General features: G+C 45.3%; 1 protein-coding gene across 3 annotated transcripts in view; it reads right to left on the bottom strand.

Annotated features, from left to right (window-relative positions):
* Positions 1-14,799, bottom strand: part of LOC118378351 (TOX high mobility group box family member 2-like) — a 278,978-nt gene that overhangs the window by 12,798 nt on the left and 251,381 nt on the right. For all 3 annotated transcript variants that reach the window (XM_052473985.1, XM_052473987.1, XM_052473986.1), the window contains 2 exons: positions 11,409-11,807; positions 6,631-6,767 (listed from right to left, as the gene is read on the bottom strand). In XM_052473985.1, the coding sequence (XP_052329945.1) occupies positions 6,631-6,767; positions 11,409-11,807 (536 nt within the window). The remainder of the gene's footprint in view (positions 1-6,630; positions 6,768-11,408; positions 11,808-14,799) is intronic.

Here is a 14,799-nt window from a genome sequence, read left to right as displayed (position 1 = left end):
GTGCCCCTCCTCCTCCCAACAGTGGGGTCTGTGCCCCTCCTTCTCCTAACAGTGGGGTCTGTGCCCCTCCTTCTCCTAACAGTGGGGTCTGTGCCCCTCCTTCTCCTAACAGTGGGGTCTGTGCCCCTCCTTCTCCCAATAGTGGGGTCTGTGCCCCTCGTTCTCCTAACAGTGGGGTCTATGCCCCTCCTTCTCCTAACAGTGGGGTCTGTGCCCCTCCTCCTCCCAACAGTGGGGTCTGTGCCCCTCCTCCTCCTAACAGTGGGGTCTGTGCCCCTCCTCCACCTAACAGTAGGTCTGTTCCCCTCCTCCTCCCAACAGTGGGGTCTGTGCCCCTCCTCCTCCTAACAGTGGGGTCTGTGCCGCTCCTCCTCCCAACAGTGGGGTCTGTGCCCCTTCTCCTCCCAACAGTGGGGTCTGTTCCCCTCCTCCTCCTAACAGTGGGGTTTGTGCCCCTCCTTCTCCCAACAGTGGGGTCTGTGCCCCTCCTTCTCCCAACAGTGGGGTCTGTGCCCCTCCTTCTCCCAACAGTGGGGTCTGTGCCCCTCCTCCTCCCAACAGTGGGGTCTGTGCCCCTCCTCCCAACAGTGGGGTCTGTGCCCCTCCTTCTCCCAACAGTGGGGTCTGTGCCCCTCCTCCTCCCAAAAGTGGGGTCTGTGCCCCTCCTCCTCCCAACAGTGGGGTCTGTGCCCCTCCTTCTCCCAACAGTGGGGTATGTGCCCCTCCTTCTCCCAACAGTGGGGTCTGTGCCCCTCCTTCTCCCAACAGTGGGGTCTGTGCCCCTCCTCCTCCCAACAGTAGGGTCTGTGCCCCTCCTTCTCCCAACAGTGGGGTCTGTGCCCCTCCTCCTCCCAACAGTGGGGTCTGTGCCCCTCCTCCTCCCAACAGTAGGGTCTGTGCCCCTCCTCCTCCCAACAGTGGGGTCTGTGCCCCTCCTCCTCCCAACAGTGGGGTCTGTTCCCCTCCTCCTCCCAACAGTAGGGTCTGTTCCCCTCCTCCTCCCAACAGTGGGGTCTGTTCCCCTCCTCCTCCCAACAGTAGGGTCTGTGCCCCTCCTCCTCCCAACAGTAGGGTCTGTGCCCCTCCTCCTCCCAACAGTGGGGTCTGTTCCGCTCCTCCTCCCAACAGTAGGTCTGTTCCCCTCCTCCTCCCAACAGTGGGGTCTGTGCCCCTCCTCCTCCCAACAGTAGGTTTGTTCCCCTCCTCCTCCCAACAGTGGGGTCTGTGCCCCTCCTCCTCCCAACAGTAGGTCTGTGCCCCTCCTCCTCCCAACAGTAGGTCTGTTCCCCTCCTCCTCCCAACAGTGGGGTCTGTGCCCCTCCTCCTCCCAACAGTAGGTCTGTGCCCCTCCTCCTCCCAACAGTAGGGTCTGTGCCCCTCCTCCTCCCAACAGTGGGGTCTGTTCCCCTCCTCCTCCCAACAGTTGAAAGTGCAGTACCCAGCTGGTAATAACCCTTATAATTGCCTCGAAACTGAACCTAAACTCTACCGAAATTAATTTCACACATATACCAACAGATGAAATAAATTAAGTAAATTATGATTGGGAGAAAAGAGGAGAATGAGGATGAGTTGATGAGCGAGGTCAAGCAAATGCATAATTCTGTAATCACCAATTGTGAATGAAGAACAGGGCGGGCCAGTCTATTGTACCGATCCATTTTAATATGCCCCCTTCACTTGTGCCCCCTTCACATGAAGAGACATCTGTTGGCATGTCTTGTGGGGTATGCATGTGTGTCCGAGCTGTGTGCTAGTAGTTTAAATAAACAGCTCAGTGCATTCAGTATGTCATTACTTACAAAAACAATTAGTGATGAAGTTAATCTCTCCCCTACTTTGAGCCATGAGAGACGGACATGCATATTATTAATGTTAGTGATACGTGTATATTTAAGGGCCTGCCGTCCTGCCCTGTTCTGAGCCAATTGTAATTTTTGAAAGTCCCTCTTTGTGGCACAGGCTTTACTCAGAGCCTGTGCCACAAGGCTCTGGAAGAAGGAGGGGCACAGACCCTACTGTTGGTGAAGGGGGGGCACAGACCCTACTGTTGGTGAAAGGGGGGGACAGACCCTACTGTTGGTGAAGGGGGGGCACAGACCCTAGTGTTGGTGAAGGGGGGGCACAGACCCTACTGTTGGTGAAAGGGGGGACAGACCCTACTGTTGGTGAAGGGGGGGCACAGACCCTACTGTTGGTGAAGGGGGGCACAGACCCTACTGTTGGTGAAAGGTGGGACAGACCCTACTGTTGGTGAAGGGGGGGCACAGACCCTACTGTTGGTGAAGGGGGGGCACAGACCCTACTGTTGGTGAAAGGGGGGGACAGACCCTACTGTTGGTGAAGGGGGGGCACAGACCCTACTGTTGGTGAAAGGGGGGGACAGACCCTACTGTTGGTGAAGGGGGGGCACAGACCCTACTGTTGGTGAAGGGGGGCACAGACCCTACTGTTGGTGAAGGGGGGGCACAGACCCTACTGTTGGTGAAAGGGGGGACAGACCCTACTGTTGGTGAAGGGGGGGCACAGACCCTACTGTTGGTGAACTGTTGGGAAAGGGGGGACAGACCCTACTGTTGGTGAAGGGGGGACAGACCCTACTGTTGGTGAAGGGGGGCAGACCCTACTGTTGGTGAAAGGGGGGACAGACCCTACTGTTGGTGAAGGGGGGGCACAGACCCTACTGTTGGTGAAGGGGGGGCACAGACCCTACTGTTGGTGAAGGGGGCACAGACCCTACTGTTGGTGAAGGGGGCACAGACCCTACTGTTGGTGAAGGGGGCACAGACCCTACTGTTGGTGAAGGGGGGGCACAGACCCTACTGTTGGTGAAGGGGGCACAGACCCTACTGTTGGTGAAGGGGGGGCACAGACCCTACTGTTGGTGAAGGGGGGGCACAGACCCTACTGTTGGTGAAGGGGGGGAACAGACCCTACTGTTGGTGAAGGGGGGGCACTTTTGTTTCCGTCCAGGTCTGAGGGCACACATTCTTGTAAGCTTACAGTAATATTCCATCCAAGTTGTCAGACCCATGTGACTTGTCGTTGTTGATAGACAACAACAAAATAATTAACCTCTTCCACACTCACTTTTCGTAAATCAAAATTACAATGCTTTTCTTCCATAATTTGGTCAGTTATACTTGGATGCGTAGGGTCGGCATTTGTTGCTGGTATGTCATGCCTAAGTTTGCTAATCTTGCCTATTAAAAAATAATTAAAGTAGTTGGCAATATCAGTGGGTTTTGTGATGAATAAGCCATCTGTTTCAATGACTGATGGAGCTGAGTTTGCCTTTTTGCCCAAAATTTCATTTAATGTGCTCCAAAGCCTTTTACTATCATTCTTAATATAATTTATCTTTGTTTCATAGTATAGTTTCTTCTTCTTTTTATTCAGTTTAGTCACATGATTTCTCAATTTACAGTACGTTTTCCAATTGGTTGTGCAGCCAGACTTATTTGCCATTTATTTGACCTCATCCTTCTCAACCATAACATGTTTAAATCCCTTATCAATCCACAGGGATATAGCAGTCATTTTCTTAATGTGTCAAGTGGAGCATCTAGTTGCTCCTCATTACACACCACAGGCCAGCAAATATTATTTTCATCATTAACTTAGGAATCTTTACAAAACTTCTTATATGACCTCTTATACACTATATTAGGCCCAGCCGTTGGTTTACTTAGATATGGCTACTATATTGTGATCACTACATCCAATGGATTTGGATACAGGTTTAAAGCAGATTTCTCCAACATTAGTAAAGATGTGATCAATACATGTTTGTGATTTCACTCCTATGCAGTTTGTAAATACCCTGGTAGGTTGACTGACAACCTGAAACAGGATTCAGGCACTGGTTACAGTTTGAAGCTTTTTCTTGAGTGGAAAGCTTGATAAAAGCCAGTCAATATTAAGGTCACCCAGGAAATATACCTCTCTGTTGATATCACATACTGTACATGATCAAGCATTTCACACATATTATCCAGATACTGACTGTTAGCACTTGGTGGTCTATAGCAGCTTCCCACAAGAATGGGCTTCAGGTGAGGCAGGTAGCCATATTACTTCAACAGTATTTAACATGAGATTCTCTCTAACCTTAACAGGAATGTAAAGGCTGAATATACAGTGGGGCAAAAAAGTATTTAGTCAGCCACCAATTGTGCAAGTTCTCCCACTTAAAAAGATGAGAGAGGTCTGTAATTTTCATCATAGGTACACTTAAACTATGACAGACAAAATGAGAAAAAAATCCAGAAAATCACATTGTAGGATTTTTTATGAAATGATTTGCAAATTATGGTGGAAAATAAGTATTTTCAATACAATAACAATAACAAAAGTTTATCTGGTATTTTGGCCCATTCCTCCATGCAGATCTCCTCTAGAGCAGTGATGTTTTGGGGCTGTCGCTGGGCAACACGGACTTTCAACTCCCTCCAAAGATGTTCTATGTGGTTGAGATCCGGAGACTGGCTAGGCCACTCCAGGACCTTGAAATGCCTCTTACGAAGCCACTCCTTCGTTGCCCGGGCGGTGTGTTTGGGATCATTGTCATGCTGAAAGACCCAGCCAGGTTTCATCTTCAATGCTCTTGCTAATGGTAGGAGGTTTTCACTCAAAATCTCACGATACATGGCCCCATTCATTCTTTCCTTTACACGGATCAGTCGTCCTGGTCCCTTTGCAGAAAAACAGCCCCAAAGCATGATGTTTCCACCCCCATGCTTCACAGTAGGTATGGTGTTCTTTGGATGCAACTCAGCATTCTTTGTCCTCCAAACACGAGGAGTTGAGTTTTTACCAAAAAGTTATATTTTGGTTTCATCTGACCATATGACATTCTCCCAATCTTCTTCTGGATCATCCAAATGCTCTCTAGCAAACTTCAGACGGGCCTGGACATGTACTGGCTTAAGCAGGGGGACACGTCTGGCACTGCAGGATTTGAGTCCCTGGCGGCGTAGTGTGTTACTGATGGTAGGCTTTGTTACTTTGGTCCCAGCTTTCTGCGGGTCATTCACTAGGTCCCCCCGTGTGGTTCTGTGACTTTTGCTCACTGTTCTTGTGATCATTTGGACCCCACGTGGTGAGATCTTGCGTGGAGTCCCAGATCGAGGGAGATTATCAGTGGTCTTGTATGTCTTCCATTTCCTAATAATTGCTCCCACAGTTGATTTCTTCAAACCAAGCTGCTTACCTATTGCAGATTCAGTCTTCCCAGCCTGGTGCAGGTCTACAATTTTATTTCTGGTGTCCTTTGACAGCTCTTTGGTCTTGGCCATAGTGGAGTTTGGAGTGTGTCTGTTTGAGGTTGTGGACAGGTGTCTTTTATACTGATAACAAGTTCAAACAGGTGCCATTAATACAGGTAACGAGTGGAGGACAGAGGAGCCTCTTAAAGAAGAAGTTACAGGTCTGTGAGAGCCAGAAATCTTGCTTGTTTGTAGGTGACCAAATACTTATTTTCCACCATAATTTGCAAATAAATTAATTAAAAATCCTACAATGTGATTTTCTGGATTTTTTTTCTCATTTTGTCTGTCATAGTTGAAGTGTACCTTTGATGAACATTTACAGGCCTCTCTCATCTTTTTAAGTGGGAGAACTTGCACAATTGGTGGCTGACTAAATACTTTTTTGCCACAACACCGCCCCCAGTGGCATTTCTCACATTTCTGTAGAAATTATAGCCATGTATTGCTACCACTGTATCATCAAAGGAATTATCTAAGTGAGTTTCAGAGATTGATTTCATGAAACTTGTTTCATAGGCTACATATGTTAATGTGGGCTATTTTGAGCACTTTTTTTGCCATGCTTGATTTATTTAATCGCTTTACTGGGAAGCTTGTCAGAAGCAGACATGAACATATTATGTCTGTTTGAGCTGATAGTGCAGAGGGTGCTGCACACAGTGGACTTCCTACTAGGGCACACCGCCTCAGTGCTAACAGTATGACTCTTGTTCATAGGCACATGATTACTGTATACAATAGCTGTAAGATTGACAGAGGCATTCAGGACAGTTACAGGGACATAATGAAGTTAATTACATTGTGACTGCCAACGCCCAACGGGATAATGTACATTTGCTGCAGCATTACTACAACTCAACGACACAGTGGTAGGGATTATCTGATCTGGGCTTGGGTCATTGATAAGTCATTGTCTCAACACAGCCTTGAAATGTGTGGAAAGAGTCCAGGAGCCAAGATGATTTGGATGTAAACATGAGCTGACAATAATCGACTATTTTTGACTGCTGTCATATTGACGCTTACTGTAGCTGAGCCAAAATTGAGGACTGAAACGGTACAAAGTCAATTCAAGGACACAAAGCAGTGGTATCAAAGGTCTTTTTGAATAAACATTTGAGTCAGCATTAAATAACACAATTGTGTACTCAAAGGCATAAACTGTTAAAATAGCATTGAATAAGTATTAAGTATTGGACTAAATAATCATTCTGAATGGAAAATCTCCATTGAAATAGTTTCTTAGTCCCAAGCTAGCCTTACTCTGGGTCTAGAAAACTGGCCCTATTCTAAGGTATAAACAGTATAGAATTAAAAATAGTTTCCTTTACAAAGCCGATATTGGTCTGGGCTATCTCACCTGCAGTGGTTGCCACCACACTCCCGATCGCAGTATTCACTGTCCCACTCGTGGTTCTGTCTCCCTCCAGGGTTCGGGGCCCCTGGGGACTGGGAACCCACACTTTTATGGTACTCTGACTGTAGGTGGGAAAATCCCTATAGGAGAAAGAGAGAGCGAGGCCATGACATTAGTTTAAGTTTCTGACAATGTATACTGGCCATATGGAGAGGGGAGAACAAGAGAGAGATGCAGGGGAGGGTGGAGAGGGAGAGGAAGAGAGAGAGGGAGAGACAGAGAGAGAGGGAGAGACAGAGAGAAAGGGAGAGAAAGGGAGAGATTCCAGACACAAATGGATAAAACATAGGGGTGTTAGCTTTGCAGCTTTTAGTATATGTGTTATTCCAACCTGGCCTCAGAGCAAAACTTATTATATATTACTAAAATATGTGCCACTCCGTTTAGTATTATATGTAACTTTATGTTAGGTTGGATTACCAATGTAATAGCGGTCGTACAAAATAATATGAATTGTAGTATGTACAGTGCATTCGGAAAGTATTCAGACCGAGTGGTGCAGCGGTCTAAGACACTGCATCTCAGTACAAAAGGCATCACTGCAGTCCCTGGTTTGAATCCAGGCTGCATCACTTCCGGGTGTGATTGGGAGACCCATAGGGCTGTCCAGGTTTTTATTTGACCTTTATTTAACTAGGCAAGTCAGTTAAGAACAAATTCTTATTTTTAATGATGGCCTAGGAACAGTGGGTTAACTGCTTTGTTCAGGGGCAGAACGACAGATTTTTACCTTGTCAGCTCGGGGATTCAATCTTGCAACCTTTCGGTTACTAGTCACCCCGGTTTGACAACAATTTGTTCTTAACTGACTTTCCTATTTCAATTATGTAGACAGGTGTGTGCCTTTCCAAATCATGTCAAATCAATTTAATTTACCACAGGTAGACTAAACCATTTTTGCTCTGACCAGGCTGGTTGTTCTTAGTTATCTGACAACTTATCCTGATTTATGGAGAGAGTAGAGGGAGACAGAAGGAGGAGGGGAAGGGATTGACATAGGAAGAGAGGGAAAGAGATAGGAAGAAAGAGAGAGAAACAGGAGGAGGGAGAGGCTTGCTCTTTACTTAAGGTCTGAATGCCAAATTCTGCTACATTTCTATTTTAGATGAGTTTAAATGCTAATTGGTTTGGCAGCATAGTACCTCAAGCAAGCCAATAACATGTACAGTTCAATTTGAGAGAGAGACTAAAGAGAGAGAGAGAGAGAGAGTGAGAGAGTGTAACGAGGGGAAGGGAGAGATAGTTACTGAGTATAATGTATACATGCTTGTGATGCAAAGCTGAGGAACGGAAATATGAATAGTGCTGTTTACATCTAAAGCAGATATCATGCATCAACCCTAAGTATTGTAACTACAGTCGCAAGAACAAGGATGTGAACCCTTTGGAATTACCTGGATTTCAGCATAAATTGGTCATAAAATTTGATCTGATCTTCATCTGGGTCACAACAACAGACAAACACAGTCTGCTTAAACTAATAACACAAACAATTATATGTTTTCCTGTCTTTATTGAACACACTGTGTAAACATTCACAGTGTAGGGTGGGAAAAGTATGTGAACCCTTGGATTTAATAACTGGTTGACCCTCCTTTGGCAGCAATAACCTCAACCAAACATTTTCTGTAGTTGCCGGATCAGACCTACACAACGGTCAGGTGGAATTTTGGACCATTCCTCTTCACAAAACTGTTTCAGTTCAGAAATATTCTTGGGATGTCTGGTGTGAACCGCTCTCTTGAGGTGATGCCACAACATCTCAATCGGGTTGAGGTCAGGACTCTGACTGGGCCACTCCAGAAGGTCAGGACTCTGACTGGGACACTCCAGAAGGCGTATTTTCTTCTGTTGAATCCATTCTGTTGTTGATTTACTTCTGTGTTTTGGGTCGTTGTCCTGTTGCATCACCCAACTTCTGTTGAGCTTCAATTGGCAGACAGATAGTCTAACATTCTCCTGCAAAATGTCTTGATAAACTTAGGAATTCATTATTCCATCGATGTTAGCAAGCCGTCCAGGCCCTGCGGCAGCAAAGCAGTCCCAAACCATGACGCGCCCTCCACCATACTTTACAGTTGGGATGAGGTTTTGATGTTGGTGTGCTGTGCTTTTTTTCTCCACACATAGTGTTGTGTGTTCCTTCCAAACAACTCAATTTTAGTTTCATCTGTCCACAGAATATTTTGCCAGTAGCGCTGTGGAACATCCAGATGCTCTTTTGCGAACTTCAGACGTGCAGCAATGTTTTTTTTGGACAGCAATGGGTTCTTCCTCCCATGAACACCATTCTTGTTTTGTGTCTTACATATCGTAGACTCGTCAACAGAGATGTTAACATGTTCCAGAGATTTCTGTAAGTCTTTAACTGACACACTAGGAGTCTTCTTAACCTCATTGAACATTCTGCTCTTTGCAGGACGGCCAGTCCTAGGGAGAGTAGCAACAGTGCTGAACTTTCCCCATTTATAGACAATTTGTCTTACCGTGGACTGATGAACATCACATTTTCAGAGATACTTTTGTAACCCTTTCCAACTTTAAGCAAGTCAACAATTCTTAATATTAGGTCTTCTGAGATCAAATTTGTTTGAGGTATGGTTCACATCAGGCAATGCTTCTTGTGAATAGCAAACTCAAATTTTGTGAGTGTTCTTTATAGGGCAACAACAACATTCAATTTCGACAAGAAAAATACAATACGTTGTGTGTTATTAGTTTAAGCACACTGTGTTTGTACATTGTTGTGAATTATGACAAATATATGCAGATATCCAGGTAATTCCAAAGGGTTTACATACTTTTTCTTGCCAGTGTATATACAGTTGAAGTCGGAAGTTTACATACACTTAGGTTGGAGTCATTAAAAATCATTTTTCAACCACTCCATAAATTTCTTGTTAACAAACCAAACTACAGTTTTGGCAAGTTGGTTATGACATCTACTTTGTGACACAAGTCATTTTTTAAACAATTGTTACAGACAGATTATTTCAGAAGTTTACATACACTAAATTTACTGTGCCTTTAAACAGCTTAGAAAATTCCAGAAAATGATGTCATGGCTTTAGAAGCTTCTGATAGGCTAATTGACATAATTTGAGTTAATAGGAGGTGTACCTGTGGATGTATTTCAAGACATACCTACAAACTGAATGCCGCTTTGCTTGACATCATGGGTAAATCAAAAGAAATCAGACAAGACCTCAGAAAAAAAATTGTAGACCTCCACAAGTCTGTTTCATCCTTGGGAGCAATTTCCAAATGCCTGAAGGTACCACGTTCATCTGTACAAACAATAGTGCGCAAGTATAAACACCATGGGACGATGCAGCAGTCATACCGCTCAGGAAGGAGACGCGTTCTGTCTCCTAGAGATGAACGTACTTTGGTGCGAAAGGTGCAAATCAATCCCAGAACAACAGCAAAGGACCTTGTGAAGATGCTGGAGGAAACCGGTACAAAAGTATCTATATCCACAGTAAAACGAGTCCTATATCGACATAACCTGAAAGGCCGCTCAGCAAGGAAGAAGCCACTGCTCCAAAACCACCATAAAAGCCAGACTACGGTTTGCAACTGCACATGGGGACAAAGATCATACTTTTTGGAGAAATGTCCTCTGGTCTGATGAAACAAAAATATAACTGTTTGGCCATAAAGACTGTCGTTATGTTTGGAGGAGAAAGGGGGAGGCTTACAAGCCGAAGAACACCATCCCAACCATGAAGCACGGGGTTAGCAGCATTATGCTGTGGGGGTGCTTTGCTGCAAGAGGGACTGGTGCACTTCACAAAATAGATGGCACATGAGGAAGGAATATTATGTGGATATATATATTGAAGCAACATCTCAAAACTTCAGTCAGGAAGTTAAAGCTTGGCTGCAAATGGATCTTCCAAATGGACAATGACCCCAAGTATACTTCTAAAGTTGTGGCAAAATGGCTTAAGGACAACAATGTCAAGGTATTGGAGTGGCCATCACAAAGCCCTGACCTCAATCCTATAGAGCATTTATGGGCAGAGTAGAAAAAGCGTGTGCGAGCAAGGAGGCCTACAAACTTACATTTACATTTACATTTAAGTCATTTAGCAGACGCTCTTATCCAGAGCGACTTACAACTTGACTCAGTTACACCAGCTCTGTCAGGAGGAATGGGCCAAAATTCACCCAACTTATTGTGGAAAGCTTGTGGAAGGCTACCCGAAACATTTGACCCAAGTTAAACAATTTAAAGGCAATGCTACCAAATACTAGTGTTTGTAAACTTCTGACCCACCGAAGGTTTGATACAGTGAATTATAAGTGAAATAATCTGTCTGTAAACAATTGTTGGAAAAATTACTTGTGTCATATGTAGATGTCCTTAACAACTTGCCAAAACTATAGTTTGTTAACAAGAAAATGTTAAATCAAGCTTAGCATTCATTTTACAGGCAGTCGGTACATATCAAAACTATCGCCCCACCTAATTCTGATTCTGGACCAGTCATACTGTTTAGACTAATAATGGAATTGGTAATGGAATGCTGATCCAAACTAGTTGCTAAGGTTACAGAGAACCAAACGGTTATAAATTGTTTGGAATTAGGAATGAGTAATTTATTTGGATCTCTATGGTCCATACTCTCCACACTAGCCTACTGAAAAGTGAGCATGTCCAGTATTCCTTCATATAATTTGGTGATAAGATATGATATATGCAGAGTCACACTAACCTGCTGGCCAGGAGGAGGTGAGTGAAGGGATGCCTGGAGTCCCATCTGGTGGGAGATGATTGGCTGGGACTGGCCGTGCTGCATGCGGATTGGCTGGTTGAGGAGGGAGTTCTGGTGCATGGAGAGCTGTTGGTGCAAGGGCGGGCTGATCTGGAAGGAGGAAGGGGGAGAGGCACTAATGCTGGGCAGCATCTGAGACTGGCTGAGGGTCCGGGAGAGTGCGTGACGCGTAGCCCCCGCGTAGCCCTGCATGTCCGACAGGGGGAAGCCCCCCGGCCCCAGACTGTAGGGGGAGGAGGGCTGGGGTGGCACGCTGTACAGGGGTGGATTGGGGGGCATCATGTGGGAGGAAGGCTGGTTCGTCTGGATACTTTTCGTCTCCACAGGGTCATTGTAGTTCTGAGGACAGAGGGGAAGACAAGAGGGACAAAAAGGACAGTTAAAATAGGTATTATCCAATATATTACACAGCTCATTTATATTGGTGAGATACAGGTATGTCAATGTAAATATATTACCCAATACATTACACAACTAATACACTAAATTAGTAGGACATATGAATACATCATCCACTCAGGTCCCTCTATGTGAAAATCATGATGTTGAGTTCATTTCAGCATGGAAGTCACATCCCCTGAGCTGCTTCATTTCATAGATTTGAAATAGCAAGCGTATATGTATACTTTGCTGTGGTATGAAGTATGTTCAGACCCTCTCATTATCTGTCACAGTTGTTGATGTGAGCTATGTCTCCTAATTGGTAATGGCGTACATACTGTCTATTGAACAGAGCCAGAGAAATAATCAATGAAAAGATGGATAGAAGACTAAAGACGAGGGAGATACATTTGCAGGTCAAGTGGAATATGAAATGGTAAAGAATGGTGAGAGATGGGTGGGAGTGAAGTGTGTGTGTGCTCCCTTCCAAGCACTGAACAACCACAACTGAAAGCAGTACTATTTTATACTATACTATACTACTAAGCCTATTCTACGAGTATTATTTGTGGAGATTTAGAAATGTGAAACTTTAAAGGGACAGGCAGTAGTAACAAGGTAATGAAACCAATAATGTATCATTTGGGTGAACTATCCCATTATGTGTCCCTTGGTGGGTTGAAAAGCACTAACCTCCATTTTGACTTTCTGAATGAATGAACCTCGTTAACTTGGGGCTTTTAAACGAGACATGTACTGTAGTCATCAAGCTCCATTTGTGTGTGTTCTTTTCCCCCCAACATAGACCATCAGTGTGCGTCACAAACAAAATGGTAACAGGTGCACGCCGAACACACCGGGCACGTGACTCGTCCAAAAATGTCACTCTGACGATTTCTAATTACCTTCAATTCCTCTGTCCTTGATTCCCACTTCTCTTCAGCAATTTCAACACACTATTTAAAGAGGAATCCTTTTGAATGGCTACATGTACGATGTGTCTTGTTGTGAGTGGTGGTGAATGAATGGGAGATCTGCAGTTTTTTTCTGCCTGTTTTCATTTCTTTTAAAGGCCTGCCAATCTGCACACGCATCAAGCAAGCCCTTGAATACGAGATGTGTCAGAAAGCAATATTTAATTACGCAAATGAGTGGTGAGAATGAGCTTTATTAAAGGGGAAAAACTTGCAACTGGTAAAGAGAGAGGTTGATGAATAAACTGTTCATGCCTTAATCAAGGCATTTGTTTTGGGCTTGTAAGCCTTGGAGGAAGTGTGAGGCCATGGGGACCGGTGGGAGGCTGTTTAACATGGTAATGCAATTTGGGTTTATGTGAAGCGAAAACAATGGAGTGAAGACATGGAAATGGAAGACATAGGTGCTTGGCACTAAGACTAGCACACGAAAAATGTTAGTAGGATGTATTATGATGCAATCCTACTGTATATTATGCATCCAATCTGGTTCTGAATTTGTACTTTAAGACTCATAGTTGAGAAACAACAGACATGAATTGATTATCTTGTCTAAAGTCTAAATATCAAAGTATATATGATAAGTTGAGTACAGTATGTCTAAATATCTAGGGGTAAGAGGAAAGCAGCCTCAGGCAGTTTCTCAGGCAGTTCCTTAGGCAGTTCCTCAGGCAGTTCCTCAGGCAGTTCCTCAGTCAGTTCCTCAGGCAGTTCCTCAGGCAGTTCCCCAGGCAGATCCTCAGGCAGTTACTCAGGCAGTTCCTTAGGCAGTTCCTCAGTCAGTTTCTCAGTCAGTTCTTCGGTCAGTTCCTCAGTCAGTTCCTCAGGCAGTTCCTCAGTCAGTTCCTCAGGCAGTTCCTCAGGCAGTTGCTCAGGCAGTTCCTCAGTCAGTTCCTCAGGCAGTTCCTCAGGCAGTTCCTCAGGCAGTTCCATAGGCAGATCCTCAGGCAGTTACTCAGGCAGTTCCTTAGGCAGTTCCTCAGTGAGTTCCTCAGGCAGTTGCTCAGGCAGTTCCTCAGGCAGTTCCTCAGGCAGTTCTTCAGGCAGTTCCTCAGGCAGTTCCTCAGTCAGTTCCTCAGTCAGTTCCTCAGGCAGTTCCTCAGTCAGTTCCTCAGGCAATTCCTCAGTCAGTTCCTCAGTCAGTTCCTCAGTCAGTTCCTCAGTCAGTTCCTCAGGCAGCCTCAGGCAGTTCTTCAATCAGTTCCTCAGTCAGTTCCTCAGGCAGCCTCAGGCAGTTCTTCAATCAGTTCTTCAGGCAGTTCCTCAGTCAGTTCCTCAGACAGTTCCTCAGACAGTTCCTCAGGCAGTTCCTCAGTCAGTTCCTCAGTCAGTTCCTCAGGCAGTTCCTCAGTCAGTTCCTCAGGCAATTCCTCAGTCAGTTCCTCAGTCAGTTCCTCAGACAGTTCCTCAGTCAGTTCCTCAGTCAGTTCCTCAGTCAGTTCCTCAGTCAGTTCCTCAGGCAGTTCCTCAGTCAGTTCCTCAGTCAGTTCCTCAGGCAGTTCCTCAGTCAGTTCCTCAGACAGTTCCTCAGTCAGTTCCTCAGTCAGTTCCTCAGTCAGTTCCTCAGTCAGTTCCTCAGTCAGTTCCTCAGTCAGTTCTTCAGGCAGTTCCTCAGACAGTTCCTCAGGCAGTTCCTCAGTCAGTTCCTCAGGCAATTCCTCAGTCAGTTCCTCAATCAGTTCCTCAGTCAGTTCCTCAGTCAGTTCCTCAGGCAATTCCTCAGTCAGTTCTTCAATCAGTTCCTCAGTCAGTTCCTCAGTCAGTTCCTCAGACAGTTCCTCAGTCAGTTCCTCAGTCAGTTCTTCAGGCAGTTCCTCAGACAGTTCCTCAGGCAGTTCCTCAGTCAGTTCCTCAGGCAATTCCTCAGTCAGTTCCTCAATCAGTTCCTCATTCAGTTCCTCAGTCAGTTCCTCAGTCAGTTCCTCAGTCAGTTCCTCAGGCAATTCCTCAGTCAGTTCCTCAGTCAGTTCCTCAGT

Source organism: Oncorhynchus keta, chromosome 21 (assembly GCF_023373465.1).
Source record: "Oncorhynchus keta strain PuntledgeMale-10-30-2019 chromosome 21, Oket_V2, whole genome shotgun sequence".
Taxonomy (NCBI): Eukaryota; Metazoa; Chordata; class Actinopteri; order Salmoniformes; family Salmonidae; genus Oncorhynchus; species Oncorhynchus keta.
This window is presented reverse-complemented; position numbering and strand designations above follow the sequence as displayed.